The sequence below is a fragment of the Cinclus cinclus genome, chromosome 4, assembly GCF_963662255.1.
Source record: "Cinclus cinclus chromosome 4, bCinCin1.1, whole genome shotgun sequence".
Lineage (NCBI taxonomy): Eukaryota > Metazoa > Chordata > Aves > Passeriformes > Cinclidae > Cinclus > Cinclus cinclus.
In genome coordinates, this window is record NC_085049.1 from 65,705,547 (window position 1) to 65,722,769 (window position 17,223).

The window sequence follows — 17,223 nt, forward strand, 5'->3', positions numbered from 1 at the left end:
CTTGTCACAGGCAAGGTCCGCAAAAAGGTGCAGGAACTGAGAGCAGAGCTGAGCTCAAGCATGTCACTGTTTGGGGATGTTTACTCTGGAGAAAAGGAGGCTCAGGGGGAACCTTGTGACTCTGCACAACTCCCGGACAGGAGGGGGGGTCGGGCTCTGCTCCCAGGGAACAGGGACAGGAGCAGAGGGAACAGCCTCAGGCTGGGACAGGGGAGGGTCTGGGTGGACAGCAGCAGGAATTTCTCCATGGAAAGTGTGGTCAGGGATTGGAACTGCCCAGGAAGGTTTGGAGTGCCCATCCCTGGAGGTGTCCAAGGAAGGTCTGGATGTGGCACTCAGGGCTCTGGGCTGGGGACAGGGTGGGGATTTGACTCGATGATCTTGGGAGGTTTTTTCTAACCTCAGGGACTCTGGGATTCTGTGATCATGACCTGTTCCCTCTGATTTTTAACCCAGGATATTCCCCCCTGGTGAGATGTGCCAGGCAGCTATTCTTGCAGAGAACAGAGGACCTCAGTGCCACCCTCATGTCAGGGAATCACAGAAACATTAAGGCTGGAAAAGATCTCTGAAATCACTGATTTCAAACCAAGTCCAGCACTGTATTCCATAAAACCCAAACTCTGTTTGCCAGGGTTTTTAACATGACCTTCAGATCCCTACCAGGCCTCCAAGGCTGCCCGGAGCAGAAGAAAATCTGCAGAGAAGGTGAGGAAATTCTTTCCTCACTTTCCTAGGGACACCTACTACGTTCTCCAAGGGTGCAGCACCGAATACTTTGAAGACAGGGTTGGGTTTGGATGGTGAGATGCACAGGACGATGGCCTGCTGCCCCACTCTGGTGGTGTACTCATCCAGCGTGGCCCGGAGCTTCCTGAAACACAGGAAAAACAAGGAAAAACAGGGAATGGGATCAGCTGAAAGCCTTGCAGAAACACAACCCCTCTGACTGCCAGCTCCCTTCCACAAAGCAGGTGAGAAACAGAGCCCCAGCTGCTTAGCTTGGCCACATATTGAGTTTATTCCTCTGCTCCACAGGCCTGCTGTGCTCCCTGCAGTCAGCCAGCAGCTCAAATGTCAATTATTGTCCCCTCTCTCCTTTTCTCATGGATGTAAAAAGAGAAATCACCAGAGCAGAAAAGCTGGGGCAGCAAGAGTCTGCACTTCCACTCTGTCTTAGCAATACAAAACTTGTGTTTTGTTGAAGCACCTGAATGAGTCATCAAAAGAGGCCTGCAGACAGAGGTTGTTTCACATCCAGATCATAGCACTGCAATTCTCCAGTGCCAAAGTCCTGCTCAAACCAGATCTGTAGGAATTCAAGCTACAGGATAGACAAGAATTGGAAATGTTGCAAGAGCTCAGCACAGGAAACCCAGGTGTCCCAACACCTGCCCCATCAGCAATTCTGTTCAGAATTAAAACGTTCCACTGGATATAATCTGCCTCTTATTCCCTTTTAAGCAGTGCAAGAGTCAGAAATGGTGGCAGAAACTCCAAAAGCAAGAGAGAAGTAGCATTTTCCTCAGAAAACCTGAGCATTCCACAAGGTGACAGCTCAGTCCCTGTGTCCTGGTCATTTCAGAACCTGCTGTTGCCAAAAAAACACCACCAGATCCCACAATCAGGAGCTTGAAATTACCACTTGATTCCCAGTGCTGTGAAAATCAAGCACAACCATGTGTTCAACTGATCAGAGTGAGGAAAAAAGAAGTGATATTTTGTCATTATCTTAATGTAGTAAAATGAAGTACCTGTGTGGAAAGAGAGGAAATAATTCCTTTACAGAGCAGTTTCCTTTAAAATAGATTGCTCATATTTCAAGGGATTTCTGTTCTTCAGAAACACTGCAATAAGCACAGCTGAGTTGGGGGAAGGAGGGAAAACCAGAATGGAGCTGTAAAAGGCAGGGAGTTCACTGCCAAGGATTGTTATTTAGCAGTAACTCTACCCAATAATTTAGCACTAAGTGCCCAATGAGATCCCAAATAGCATAAAAAGCAAAAAATTGTTTTGATCCAAAAGCTAGGAAACAGTAGCAGCCAATATTCACGAGTGTTTCCAAAGCATGGAACTTCAGGTGGTGTCTCCAGGGCTGTGCAGTGCCATCGGCTCTGGTGTGGCTCGGGGGCCATCAGGTGGGCAAACAGCCTCAGAGCACCTGGAATGCAACACCTGGAGAGGGCTGTGGAGATCTGGTGTCTCCACAGGAGTTTTCTAAAACCAAAAAAACAGTCAGGCAGGAAACTCTTCTTGATTATTCTTCCAAAAACTGTGCTCTAAACCTCCAGGGGTTTGTCTAGTGGCAAAGGAATTTTGGATTTACACATTGAATTTATTCCCAGAATGGCTTGATCAAGCAGAAAAGACTTTTTTCTTGAGGCAGCTAAATCCTTTGCAGAACTGGGATATGGGTGGAACTTCTACTGAAGCCACTATGGATATATTGCAATGTCACTGACACTTAACTGGTGACTAACTGGACTTAAAACAGAACAATGGATCCCACCAGTGTGTCAGTCCTGGTGATCATAAAATCACTTCGGAGATGAGCACAGCTGCAATTTAACCCTTCAATCAAAACTAAAACACAGCTCTTTGGGTTCCAGAAAGACACTCCCAAAAAAAACCCTGCTGGAACCCTGAAACCTGGGAATTTTGAACTTTCTGTGCTTTCTGGCACTGACCCGCAAAAGAACACTGTTTTTTTTTTACTTGAGACCTTGGAGAAGGCTTCCAAAATTGAGTGATGGAGTTTGAATCACCGATGTATCATTTGGGTAGAAGTGTGTAATTTCACGTGGTGAAGGGTTTGGAATTTGAGATTTTAGAATATAGTAATAAGTATGGGACAAGATAGAGGTTTTGGGCATTGTCTTTTTCTTCCTTTTTGTTCCTTCCTCTTCTTAGTTTTGGTAGTATTTTTTGGTTGGATAGAAAATCCCACAGTGCAGGTCACAGGTGTTTGGTCATTGGGTCAAAAGTATAAATAATACAGATATTGGCTTTTAATTGGATAGTTAGGTCTTAAAAGACCTTGTAACGAGCAAGAGCCACCAATATTTTCTCACTTTTAGCTTGATAGCTACAAGTGCTACAAAACTCGCTTCACTATAAACAAGAATTAATAAACAACTGAGTCTGAACACAAAAATCTTGTCTCTCGTGCATCAATCCCAACTCTGACTGAAGGCAGGGGATAAAAAAAAAGATCAGCCATTAATAACCCCCTAGCTGGGTGACTTCTGGGAGGCACTTGGTGTGACCATACAAGCCATCAGAGTTGGCTGAAGGACACTGAGGTGGCAGGGACAGGTGAGTGCTCACCTGAGCAAACGTGTCTGTTGCCTCTTGCGAATGGAAGGGTTGGACTCAAAAACGTGAGGTCGCTTCCTTTTCTTCCCTGTTGCCACAGCAGCAGCTGCTGCCATCCCCACAGGGCCTGGAAATCAAAGCGCAGAGGGTCAGTTGTTGGAACCCTGAATTAATTCAGCCTGGGAGTTCTGAACTTTCTGTGCTTTCTGGCACTAACCCTCAAAAGAACACTGCTTTGGACTTGAGGCCTTGGAGAAGACTTCCAAATTTGAGTGATGGAGTTTGAATCACGGGTGTGGAGCTGGAACAGTAGTGTGTAATATCACATTGTAAAGGGTTTAGAATTTGGGGTTTTAAAATACAGCATGGGTATTTTATAAGAACCCAAATTTGGTACAAATACCAAATTTATAAATAACCAACTATAGTTATTTTAAAAAATAGGTATGGGACAAGACAGATGTTCTTGCACGTTATCTCTTCTTGCTCCTCTTCTTCTTAGTTTTAAGTGGTACTTTTTAATTCATTAAAAAGTACCACAGTGTGAGTCACAAGTATTTAGTTATTAAGTCAAAAATATTAAGAATATCAATGTTAGTTTTTAATTGAATAGTTAGCCTTGTAACTAGCTAAATGCACCTCCATTTTATCACTGTTAGCTTGTTAGTTAAAGGTACTAAAAAACCCTGTACTTCAGATAATTAATAAACAACCAAGTCACAAAATATAAATCAGTCTCTGGAGTTTCAATCCTGACTCTAAGTAAAAGTGAAAAAAAAAAAAAAAGAAGCCAACCACTAATATGTGTAGCAGAATTCTGTATTTCGTCTTCCAAACACAATGAAAAACTCACAGGACTTTGAGTAACTGAATGATCTGAGGAGATCCTGGTGGCTGGGAAGAAGAAACCAGGTACAGCTCCACAAATCCTGCTTGGACACCTCAACTACAGCATCAGGAGGCTTTCCTGGGGGATTAAGGAGCTGTTCTAATGGGAAAGAAATGCAAAATCCAGAGCTCCCAGCAGTGTCTTACCAGAGCCTTCTGAAGACCACTCGGACCTGAAAATCCTGTGTGCTAGAAGGGAAAGGGAAAGAAAAAACCCTGCAGGATGAGAAACTGGAAAATTCATAAGAAAAGGGCATGGGATGCTCAAGGGATGGTGGAGCCTCACAGGTTTGGTCTAAAATCTGATACAGAGTCAAGCCAGACTCCCAGTGCTTAATTATCTCCCCATTTTTCTGCTAATGTAAACCCACTACAAGGCCAATCTGGAGGACATTTGGCTCCACTGGGAGGAATCTGAAGTACTTTCCCAGTCCAGATATGTCAGGATCTTTTGTGGATCTCCCTGGGACAGGTTTAACATATGAGTTCCCTGACTCAGCCAGGCCACGCTGCGCTCCTGGGTTATTTTTTGCTGTTGTTTATGTGGGGTCTGAAATAATTTTTGCTCTTTGGCTTATTTGGTATTTTAATTTCATTACTTGAGGCAGCATTTTAGCAGGGACCTTTGTATAAACCAGGAATTCCTAGCACCTCTGTGATCCACACAGAAATGGGATTCAAGCAGAGCTTGTGGAGAAGGCAGGGAGAATGTCCTGTGGAATATTCCTGTGGGTGGAATGGGCCAGTGATACTTTAGGATTTAACTTTTGCATTTTTCAGATCCTGTACTGCTTTAGTGTATAACTCTAAAACTCCATAGCCTGTCAGCTATTGCTCTCCCATTTTATTCAGACAAAACAATTTATGTCTAGGCCTGAAATTCAAGGACACCTCACTGTCTTAGAGAAGTGTAAACAACAGTGAATTGGGGGTGGGCAAACTTGGAATAAATTACTTCATTACTTTAAGTTGTAATTGGAGGATTAACCCCTGATATGTTAATAGACCAAACTTATAATTGTCTGAAAAAACTCATGATCATTGTCCATCTTTGGTGTAGCCCCTCAGAGGCGTCTGACTTCCCAAGGTATATCTATTGAAGGCCTTTCATAAATACCAGCTTTTACTCTCTGAATTTTGTCTAGCCTCTCTTTTAGGTAACCACTCCAAGAGGTGATCATTGGAACCCTGAAAATTGGGAGTTTTGAACTTTCTGTGCTGTCAGAAAGGACTGCTTTTGACCTGAGGCCTTGGAGAAGGCTCCCAAAACTGAGTGATAGAACTAATATCACCGGCGCATAGTTTGAATAGAAGTGTGCAATATCACAGGGTGAAAAATTTAGAATTTAGTGTTTTAGGATATAGCAATATATGTAAGGCAAGATGGAGGTTTTAGGGCAAAGGTTTCTTTCCTTCTTCAGCTTCTTCTCTTCATGGGTCTAGGTGGGATCTTTTTTAATTGGATAGAAAATGCTGCACTGTGGGCCACGGGTGTTTCGTCATTAGGTCAAATGTAAAAATAATTCAGGTGTTAGTTCTTAATTGGACAGTTTAAAAGACCTTGTAAGGACAGAGAAAGACCATAATTTTTTCATTTTTGGCTTGTTAGCTACAAGTGCTGTAGCACTCACTGTAACACAGATAAGAACTAATAAAAATCCTAGTCCCAACAAGAAATACCATCTCCTGCGCATTTAATCCCAACCCTGGCAAGAAGAAAAAGAAGATTTAAAAGCTATCAAAGACAGGTGGTGATGATGATGATGATGGAGCAGCCCCCCGGCTCTACCTGCAGCCGCCAGGTGAGCGGTGACCTCGTCGGCAGCCGTGGAGTTGAGGATGTCGGAGTCGTCGTAGGACGTGTCCTCGGGCGAGGAGGGCGAGTCCTCGTCGGCGCTCAGCATGCTGTGCTCTGTGTAGGTGGCCACGTGCACCTGCTGCACCTGCTGGGCCACGGCGTGGGCCTCGATGGTAGCCATGTGCTCTGCCTGGCTCACTCCGTGTTCTTCCATCAAGAGTCACTGGCAGAAGGGGACAAAAAGCAAAAAGCTGTGAGCATGAGGGACAGAGATCACCTCCCCTGGGGACAGTGGGGGTCTGCAAGATGGAAATAATTCTCCCAGGAGCCAGGAGAGGAACTTTAGGGTGAAAAGTTTGGAAAAATCCACACTTCCAAACAGAGCACAGCACCCAGGCACCGTTGCCTGTGCTGGGGGAAAGGTGCCCAGGGATTCTGCAGCCCTGAGATTCCATGTCCCACACGTTATAGGGTCAAAGCTGGGACTTGGTCTGGCCATGTCACGTTCCAGCTTTCAGGGAGGAGGCCTGAGGGCGACAGAAAGTCTCCTCTGAGCTCAACAGCTCAGGACACAAAGGAGGATGCCAGTACAGAATTCCAGGATCACTGAGGATGGAGAAAACCTCTGAGATCATCAAGTCCAACCCGTGCCCCCTCCCCAGACCAGAGCACTGAGTGCCACATCCAGGCCTTCCTTGAATATCCCCAGGGACAATGCCCACCATGTCCTTGGGCAGCCCCTTCCAAGCCCTGACCATCCTTTCCATGGGGAAATTCCTCCTGCTGCCCATCCTGAGCCTCCCCTGTCCCAGCCTGAGGCCATTCCCTCTGCTCCTGTCCCTGTTCCTTGGGAGCAGAGCCCAACACTGCCGGCTGTCCCCTCCTGTCAGGGAGCTGTGCAGAGCCACAGGGTCCCCCCGAGCCTTCTTTTCTCCAGGCTGAGCCCCTTTCCCAGCTCCCTCAACTTTTTCTGCTTCTCCAGACCCTTTCCCAACTCTCTCAGCTTCTTCTGGGTCTCCAGACCCTTCCAGCTCTCTCAGCTTTTCCTGGTTCTCCAGACCCTTATCCAGCTCCATTCCCTTCCTTAGACATGCTCCAGCCCTTCCAGATCTTTCTGGTCAGGAGGAGCCCAGAGCTGGACTCAGGGTCCAGGCAAAGCTATCACAAGCCAAGCACAAATATCACAGAAAGCTGATTTATCAAAGGCATCCAGTGGTAAAGCACTGAGCAAAGTAGCAGCTTACAAAGCCAGCAGGGCCCTGGACCACACACTGGGAACACAGATCTGTGCAGAAGGACCAGGACGGGAGGTGCAGGGATATTTTCAGTCTGTGCCTGCTGTACATTTGTGGAAAAGAAACAGCACATCCCTAAGATATTTTCAAACAGGAGAATTAGAACCTCAACCCTCAAAAATGGATTCCCCAAAGGGAATCTTCTCCTGCTCAGGGCAAAGAGAAAAAAATAAGTGATCAGCTGCAAGGCATAGGAAAATAAAATAATAAAGACTGATCTTGTAAGTAGAGTCATGGAATTACAGCTCCTGACTGACACCAGATCATGGAATGCCACACAGGGGTCAGTAAGACACAAGAACCCAAACCATTTTGTCAAGAGGGGGTATTCTGACCAAACAAAAAGGAGGTTGCAGCCAGGTGGGGGTCAATCTCTTCTCCCAAGCCACAGGACAAGAGGAAACAGGTTCAAGCTGTGCTGGGGAGGCTTAGATGGGATTTTAGGGAATGCTTCTTCTCCAAAAGGAACAACGTCAGTGGAACCAGGAAAATGCTGGAGTCTTCATCCCTGAAGGGATTTAAGAGACCTTGGGGACATGGTTTAGTGGTGGGACTGGCAGTGCTGGGGAAGGGTTGGAATATTCCAGGGACAGCAGAATTGTTGTCATGAGACTGTCACAAACCTACTGAGGCTACAGCTACAGCCAAGCCAGCTTCAGATTAACAATCCTCCCTAAAAAGCTGCTGGAGTCCCATGTTGCTGTTGTCCAACCCTGTTTACAACTCGGGTTGTAATATTAGAACCATCCAAAAATAGCAGGAGTTTAAACAGTGCCAGCGAGGAAGGGACTGAGACGTTGAGGTACGTTGAGACTAACTGAAAATATCTGGTGGATAAACAATCAGCCCTAAGGTCCTTCCAAGAAACTCACTCTGCCATCAGCAGAGAAAAAAAGGGTGGGAAAAATATATTTCAAGTAAATGCTTATGGACCAGCTTAATTCCTGAAAGGTGATGTTGCTGCTTTTCCTACTGGAGCAATGCAGTGTTAGGTATTTCCATTAATTTTTTTTAAATCCGTGGAAAAATGTGATCAGAATATGAGCACAGCGACTTTAAAGTCCACCAGGAGACAAGACCCCAGATGGAAGGAAACCTTGCACTCAAAGGCAACCCAGTGCCGCAAACACTGAAACCTCAGGAAGCCATTCCCATATTCAAATTATTCCAGAATGATTCCTGACACAAGCCAGGCTTTATGTTTCACCTTGACTGGCAGGTGAAGGTGTCACCAACCTGGCCCAGCAAAGCATGCCTGTGACACATCCAAAGGGTGGGGCTTGGATTTGAGCAGGGATCCAGGCACATGGATGAAAGAAAAGCTGCTCCTGGATATCTTTAGTGATGAGAATTCACCGCTCCAGAAAAAGAACATGAATCCCTGTTTTTCTCCCAAAATCAGAGCAGTTTCAGGTGCAGGGAAAGCCCAATGACTGCAGAGACATTTCCTGGTAGCCGTGGCTCAGTCCAGGAGGCTTGGATGACAGCCAGGAGTATTTTTAAAGTGCTTACAAAAATATGAGGACAAAGTCCCTCTCATCATACAGTGCAGTTGCTTCACGAGTGTATCAGGGACTCCTCTGATGTCCTCTCAACCCTGACCAGTGGCTGGTGACACCAGATGCAGGAGGAAACGGCAGAGCTGCACCACTCAAACCACCAGAAAACAACAGGAACTGGTTGTAAACCCCATAAATTCTACAACCAATTTAAACCCACATGGACTGAGATGAAGTTCTCCATGGTGGGACAGTAACGAGTCATAACCTGTAAAAAACCCACAGACACTATCCTCTACCATCACCATCCAGGTTAATGGGTGCTCAAAACTGAGCCCAAAAGAAAAATTCCACACCAGAAAAAAGTCATGAGGAACAGAAGCACGATAGAAAAAATCCCTTACACAGGCAGGGCCTAGAATGATTTCAAACCTTTATCCCACTGAAGAGGTTTTGCTTCAGATGCTGCAGGAGACATGACTGAGACAGACTGAACCTGGAACTGAGCATTTATCCTCTGGAATGTTAAATCACGAGGCCTTTTTTACCAACTCAGCCCACACCTCATTAATTTGAAACCCTGCTCAGACAAACAATCAATAAAAGAATCACTGAGTCTTGCTTCTTTGGTGGTTTAAATAATTTTGAAAGGAAGCAAAATATGAATTATATGGAGACTTTGAGAGAGCTGCTTGCTCTGAGCATGCATGAGGGGATCCCTCCTAGGACCCAACAATGGAAAGGGACCTTGGGGAACGCAGGGGCAAAGTTTTAAGTAGAATCTGGTAGATTTACATCAGACATAAGGAAGAAATTCTTCCCTGTTGCCCAGATTCTTCCCTGTGGCTGCCCCTGGATCCCTGGAAATGTCCAAGGCCAGGCTGGACGAGGCTTGGAGCACCCTGGGATGGTGAAAGGTGTCCCAAAAGCAGGGGACAGCACTGATACGGGCTTTAAGGTCCCTTCCAACCAAACCCATTCCATGATTCCAGCATTCTGAAATAGGGTGGGAACAACCAATGGAATCCAAAACATGAATTATAAGGATCTTGTCTTCAAACTGATCAATTATGTCAGCGTTCTTACAAAACTTGCTTCTTTGATAGCAGTCCTGACTGTCAGAATGCAGCCTTTGTATTTTCACATTGAGAGTGAGGCATTCTGGGTGGAAAACCAAACGGGAAAAGTGCCCCTGCATTCTGTACCAGCATCAACATGAAAACAAATACAACATTTCACAACTAAAACTGAAATTTTATAACCAGAATGCAGGAATTAGCAAATCCCCAGTGGCAAATGGAGACATCAGCTCTCACACAGCCTGCTGATGGTGCACAAACTTTCCCAACCAAAGGTTTTGGGAAGAAGGAAATCCCATCCCAGCAATGATTATTATTAGATGGATGTCCCCAGCTCAAGCAGCAGCTCTGCCTTCTCTGCGAGGAGTTGGAAATTACAGGGGAGGAAAAAGAGAGGACTAAGGAAAACAGGTTCTGAAAACTCTGAATCCTCTTTACAAGTGATCAATGTCCCCAGTTATCTTAACAGACACATTAACGAGGTCAGGGGACTGTCCCTGCTCTCATTCCAGGCTGGTCAGGTCATGGACTTTCTCCTCTTCCCAAGGATGAGACTCAGGAGAAAGGCTGTCATCCTCCAGGGGCTCTGAACCACTGAAAAGATGGAATCATGGAATAGCTCAGCTTGGAAAAGCCCTCTGGGATCATCAAGTCCCCCTACGCTGCCAAGGTCACCACTAAACCCATCCCTTGGTGATGGACCCACCCAAACCCACAGAGCTTGCACAGGTGGGGCCTTGTGGTCTGCAACATTCCTGTAGATTAAGGCTTTTCACACAATTTCCCCCAAAATCATGCCTTGTACTCAGCAAAAGCATGGAGAAAGGAAGAGACAAGTTGATGTTGTGGCTGCTCAGTCAGCTCAGGGGACATCAGATGCTCCTGGGGTTTTTAATTTATTTTGGTTTAATTTGCTTTGGTTTTCTTAAATTAATTAATTTAAAGGACTTACTTCAGAGTCAATCCTACACTCTCAGAAATAATCCCTCTGGTCGTTTCCTCATTTCTTTCAAAGGAATGAAAACACTCCTGGTTTTCCTTTCCCAAACCATTTTCTGTTTGATCTCTGTGCTGCACTCAGCACCAATTCCTTACTGACACTCCTGCTCCACACACAGGAAACTCAGCACAAAGCACTTTGGATGGCACTACACAGAAATCTCAAAAAAAGAAAGAGAAAATCTGGTTCATTATTCAAGCTGGTCCCACTCTTCATGCTTTCACTTCAGGGGAATCCTGCTCTGGGTGTTTTCCAGAAAACCTGCAATACCTCCTGCCTTTCTTCTGCTCTTCTGTGAAGCTGACAAGCATCTGCAGTTTAATGGATTCAAGCCTGTGCCAGAAATAAATTATTTGCTCTGTATTAAACAACAGCACACTGGCATTCTGATCTGGGAGGTGCCTGCAGAGCTCCTGTGATCCACATGTGTTCCTTCTCCAGCAGCAGCTCCATGGTGTTCACCCCTCTGTAGGAAATCATCCCCTAAATCAGGTTCTGGAACTGATTTAGATTTAGAACATCCAGAATCAGGTTTTGGAACTCCTTGCTGGGAGGGAGCCGTGGTGATTCCTCACTAAATGCTGCTTCATCTCCACAAGCCAATGAGCAAAGCTGGAGCAGTTTCCAGCTTCCCAACTCACCAACATACTGCTGGTGGCACCCAGGATTTCCCACACGCTCCTGCTGAGCTGCTTCCTCACTCCCAGGAGGGTAAGGAATACCCCACTTCCATTTATTTTAAGATCTACCAACTGTTTGTGGCTGCAACAGCTCCTCCTCCTCCCTGCCCTGGCGTCAGCACAGCTCGTGACTGGGAGGGATCCAAAGTACCTTTGATGATCTGGGCTGACGTGATGTGAAGGAGATTTTTCAGTCAACTGGGTCACACTTCGTGGATTCAATCAGATTAAAAAGCACTTCCTCTGCATTTAGTGCTCAGGAATGTGCTCTTTAAAAAGCTGTTCTGAACTTCCGGCTGTGCATCTTGATAAACTCCAATTTCCCTGCAGAGGCAGCCTGGGATAATTGGTGAGTGGAAACTGAGCAAGGAATCAATCACTGGCCATTTACTAAAAAAATCAAATCCTGTTTGAGTGGAATTGTACCTTTGAAATTGTCCAGTCCTGCTTTTCCTGTTCTGGCACAAGACCTTTTAGGTTTTGGGAGAGCAGGCACATCCTGGTTTATCACCTGCAGGTTTTTGATACATCACACTTTGATGGTCAAAAACACAAATCCAGGGATGGTATTCCATGATTTTCACCAGGAGCAGCAAATGAGATCAGTGGTGTCCATCAAAACTCAGTCTGGAGAGATTTGTGTTTTCCCTCCAATGAGAATGGCCAGAAAGGAGCTGGCTTTGGAAGACAATGGCCAGAAAGGAGCTGGGTTTGGGATGAGAATGGCCAGGAAGGAGCTGGGTTTGGGATGAGAATGGCCAGAAAGGAGTTGGGTTTGAGATGAGAATGGCCAGGAAGGAGCTGGCTTTGGGATGAGAATGGCCAGAAAGGAGTTGGGTTTGGGATGAGAATGGCCAGGAAGGAGCTGGGTTTGGGATGACAATGGCCAGGAAGGAGCTGGGTTTGGGATGACAATGGCCAGGAAAGAGCTGGGTTTGGGATGAGAATGGCCAGGAAGGAGCTGGGTTTGGGATGAGAATGGCCAGGAAGAAGCTGGGTTTGGGATGAGAATGGCCAGGAAGGAGTTGGGTTTGTGGCTCCTGGCATGGTCTGTATTAGAGAAGCTGCTGCTAGCTGAGGGGAGGATTAGAGGGCAACCTTTAAAAAGGAGGAATGGCCAATCCTGGTCTTGTCCTGGCTCTGCTTCTCCTCTGTCTGGGCCAGCATGTCTTGGGAATGCTGGTTAAGAAACCACTTCCATTAGAAATCAGAGCTGTTCCAGCCAATTCCAACAGCACCAGCTTTTGGGAAAGCCCAGGGAAAAGCCTCCACTGCCATCACACAGCTTTGCTACCACCACCAAACCAGTCCCAGACCTTCTCCTGGTCTTTTCTCCACAGGGACAGGACAAAGGAGATGTCCAGGTGTCCCTAGCAGGTGATTCCAGATTCCAAATCATGGAGATGCAGCTCTTTCTGTGATTTCCATTGCATTGGCACCTCTCACTGGGTAAGTATCATTCATTAATTCGAATTTAGGGTGAATTTGATATCACTTCTGTATAAAACTGTGCCTAGAGGGAATCACCCCTCTGGGTTTGATAAGCAAACAACACCATTCACCAGGATAAGCTTGATTAATATCTCACTTATTACCACAACTCACTGAAAATGCACATTTAAATACCAAAATCCCATTTTCCACTGGAAAAATAAATAAATAAAAAGCTCCCTTGCTCATGGGTAGAATTTTGAGGCCTACACCTCAACCTCATAAAAAACAGGTTTTTGTTTTGTTGTTTTGTTTTTTTTCCCTGGTGAAGCACCTGCCCTCCCCCTTGGATGCTGTGCAAGGTTTTGGATGGGAAAGACTTTCCAGGACTGGAGACATTGACTCCTGTCAGCAGCACAATTGATACCAGGCAAAAAAACAAGATAAGACACTCCAGTTTATTCCCCTCCCGTCAAGATTGAAATGAACATATTTATGTGGCTGGCACAGATAGGGTGACTGAAGCACAAGAGGAACAACAGGAACCGGCTCTCGTTCCACAGAGTCCTCCTGTGGCATAACATTAGTAAAATGATCCTTTTAATTAGCACGGGGAACACACAAAAAAAAAAAACCAAAACAAACAAAAAAAAATGCTCCCTGAAATCAAACTAGCAAACAAAACCAAAATTCCTTCTATTATCGCCCCGATCACTTTGTCACAATCTCACATCAAAGAGCAAAGAAATCCCCCTGCAGGAAAAACTTCCAGAGTGGCAGGTCTGGAAAAGAAACAAATAGGATTTCACAGGTACTTATTAGGATCAAACCTCCTACTTGCTGCTGAGAGCTGCCATTGGGTGATGCATAGGACACCTCACAATGGGATTTGCAATGGCTCCTTTTTGCAGATGAATTTCAGATATTTAGCACCAAACCCAGCAGAAAGCTGAACATGAGGATGAGGTGGATTGTCTTGAAGACTCTTCTCAAGCTTTGGCACCAAGAAATAATAACCCAGTGGAATCAGCCCTCCTCAGGAAAACCCCAGGGAAAAAAAAAGGGCACATTTCATGTTTGGAAATCCACATCTCAGCCTGTGCCAGCTGAGTGTAACCCAAAACTGGAACTGAAACCGAAGCCCAGAATCAAAAACCAGTGGATGGAATTCTCATTTAGAATTCCTGTGCTCGCCCCAGGCTCTGCAGGTTCCACAGGAAGCACTTGGGGTGACTCCCCCTTACACACACCAGTAGCACCTTTATTACTAAAATCTTTTTGCAGGATGTGTGGTCTGCCACAAATTTAGCAGCCAGAATATGATAAATGCCATTCTCTGAGGTAATATTTGTCACCTTACACACTCCTGAGTTTTATTTAAAGAGCCACACAGAAATCCCAATTTTAACCTATTTTCCTCAGGCCTGCAGAACCCAGGAGTCGTTTCAACAGCATGAAGCGAGTTATTCATCTTTAGTCAATTCAGCTTTTTTAATTAACAGGCAAAAGTTTTAAATTTAAGAATTTCTAACCCAATAAGCACAGGCTGCAGCTTGGTGCTTGGCTGAAGCATTCCTGCCTCGGCACAGAGGCACAGCTCTTGGGATTACTGCTGGAAAAGACAGAGCACGGCCCTCGCTGCTGCTGTAAGGTGCAAATGTTCCCAGTTTTAATCCTCTTTTATGGAGAGGGAGGATTAGTGGTTATGCTGGACTGCCACAGGAAAGGAGAATGAGACTGGGTAAAGCAGAAAGGTTTTGGAAGGAGGGCGGTGACAGAGACACTGTGGGGGTGTGAAGGGTCATCATGGGTCCAGCATGGATGAGCTCTGTCCAGCCTTGCCTACATCTGGGGATATTCTCAGTTGGAAAGGTTTCCACAGGATTATGGATCCAACTGGGGCCCTGCACAGACACCCCAACAATCCCACTGTGGAGCTCTGGAAGCCTCAGGGCTGTGCCCATTCCCTGGGGAGCCTGGGCAGTGCCCAGCACCCTCTGGAAAGAGCCTTTCCCTGATTTCCAACCCAATATCCAACCTGACCCTCCCTTGGCACAGTTTCATACCGTTCCCTCAGATCCTGTCCCTGCTCACACAGAGCAGAGATCAGAGCTGCCCCTAGGAGGAAGCTGCAGCCCCCAGTGAATCTCCCCTCAGCCTCCTCTCCTCCAGGCTGGACAAACCAAGTCCCCTCACCTGCTCTTCCTTTGGCCCCTCCAGCCCTCTCCCCATCCCCGAGTCCCTCCTTTGGACACTCTCTAATACCTTTGTACCTTTTTTCTACTGTGGTGTGCCCAAAATGATAATGGATCACCTTAAGGACATGGCATTAACTCAACGAGATCAGCACATGGTAATAACAGACAGGAGAGTCCTAGCCACACTCAATTATCAAATTTCCACCCAAAATGGCAGCCTGGCCTCCCTTTCTTGAAGTTCAAGTACGTATTTGCTTTGCTGCCCTGCAAAATATGCACTTGAGGAAGAAAAATTCCCCAGAAAATCCACTGGGAACTAATGAACATAAGGACATGGAGCTGCTGGAGTGAGTCCAGAGGAGGCTCTGGAGCTGCTCCCAGGGCTGGAGCCAGGCTGAGAGAGCTGGGGGTGCTCACCTGGAGAAGGGAAGGATCCAGGGAGAGCCTCCAGCACATTCCAGGGCATGAAGGGGCTCCAGGAGAGCTGCAGAGGGACTGGGGACAAGGCATGGAGGGACAAGACACAGGGAATGGCTTCCACTGCCAGAGGGCAGGGATGGATGGGATCTTGGGAATTGGGAATTCCTGGCTGGGCTGGAATTGCCAGAGCAGCTGTGGCTGTCCCTGGATCCCTGGCAGTGCCCAAGGCCAGGCTGGACATTGGGGCTGGGAGCACCTGGGACAGTGGGAAGTGTCCCTGCCATGGCACAAGATGAACTTTAAGGTCCGCCCAACCCAAACCATTCCACAGTTCCATGACTCCACAACCCCGAAAAGAGAAAATGTCCCCTGTGCAAAACAACACAGCAGGTACAGTGAGAAAATACTGAGAAAATCCCACATCACACTCGCAGCCTCACATCCAACACCATCAAAATTTCTGTTTTCTGCAGGGAAAAAAAAGGTGCATTTCCAGCACAACTACACCAGAGAGATTTGCCTGCCAGTCCTTCAGGTCTAAAGCACCTCCAAGCTGGGTTTAAACGCTGATCCCACATTTCCCTCTCCGCACTGACAGAGCCTGTTGAACAGGCTGGGTGCTCCCCGTGTCCCCTGCCTCCCACACGGGCACAGCGGACTCTGCAGACCCACAAAGAACATCCAGAACTTCCAGAGCCACCCTGGAACTCCAGCCCTGACCCACCCTAACTCTCTGTTCTTCCTGCTTTGAGCACAGTATGCAAATCCTGTGGGAATTCCGAGCTTTCACAGCTCCTGCGACAACCCTGCGTTTGGTACGCTGAAAACAAACAGGCCGTGGATCCTTATTTGCTGCTACATTTTCTTCTTCAGATGTCTTTCACATCTCCTCACCACCACCTCCATCTACACATGCTTCTGATTATCAGGGCTGAAGTGTTCCAACCATTCCAAGGAAAATTCACCGTTTCCTTCAGGAGCAAGGGACCAAATTCATTGATTTACCCCTAAATCCACAGGAATGCTCATGAATGCTCATGCTCAGAATTAGTAAACCTGAAAATATCCCAATTTTCAACCCAAAGCAACCACAAGAAGAGCTCTGAATCCACCAGCTCCTTCTAGGGAGGGAAGGGAGCAGCACTATCCAAATCCATTCTCCTTCCAAAGGGAAATCAGGAGTTAAAGGATTTTCCTGCAGCCCAAGGAAGCGGCTGCAGAAGCAGCAGGAGACTCTAATGGCTGACACCAAGAATAAACTTCTTCATTTACACAGCATCTCTCTGCATAAGTAAAACATGGGCACTCTGGGCTGTGGCTTTGCAAGTACTTTTGACCCAGAGTATGGGAAGTTTTCCAAATCATCCCTGTTTGATTCCTTTAATCAGATGGTTACGTAATGAACAGTGGGAAGGACTGAGTTACTTCGGGATTGCCTTCCTTGGTCACACTGGTCACAAGCAAACGTGGTTTGTGAGTGAAAATACACTTCCATGGGTTTTTCCCGTCTGTGCTTGGGGTCAGGTGATTTTGTAGGACTGAAGAAGTTGAGCTTCCCTCCGAGTCGCTGCCGGTCTGCAGGATCTGAGCAATGCATCTATTATTCATGGGCACCACAGG

The 17,223-nt window shown here is 46.5% G+C and overlaps 1 protein-coding gene across 3 annotated transcripts in view; it reads right to left on the reverse strand.

Annotated features, from left to right (window-relative positions):
* Positions 1–17,223, reverse strand: part of NRF1 (nuclear respiratory factor 1) — a 58,410-nt gene that overhangs the window by 36,342 nt on the left and 4,845 nt on the right. For 2 of the 3 annotated variants that reach the window (XM_062492402.1, XM_062492403.1), the window contains exons 2-4: positions 5,993–6,224; positions 3,328–3,442; positions 748–874 (exon numbers count right to left, since the gene is read on the reverse strand). In XM_062492402.1, the coding sequence (XP_062348386.1) occupies positions 748–874; positions 3,328–3,442; positions 5,993–6,215 (465 nt within the window). In that variant the 5' untranslated portion in view covers positions 6,216–6,224. Of the gene's footprint in view, positions 1–747; positions 875–3,327; positions 3,443–3,532; positions 3,548–5,992; positions 6,225–17,223 lie in introns of those variants that run through there. The other variant, XM_062492404.1, reaches the window with a different exon arrangement.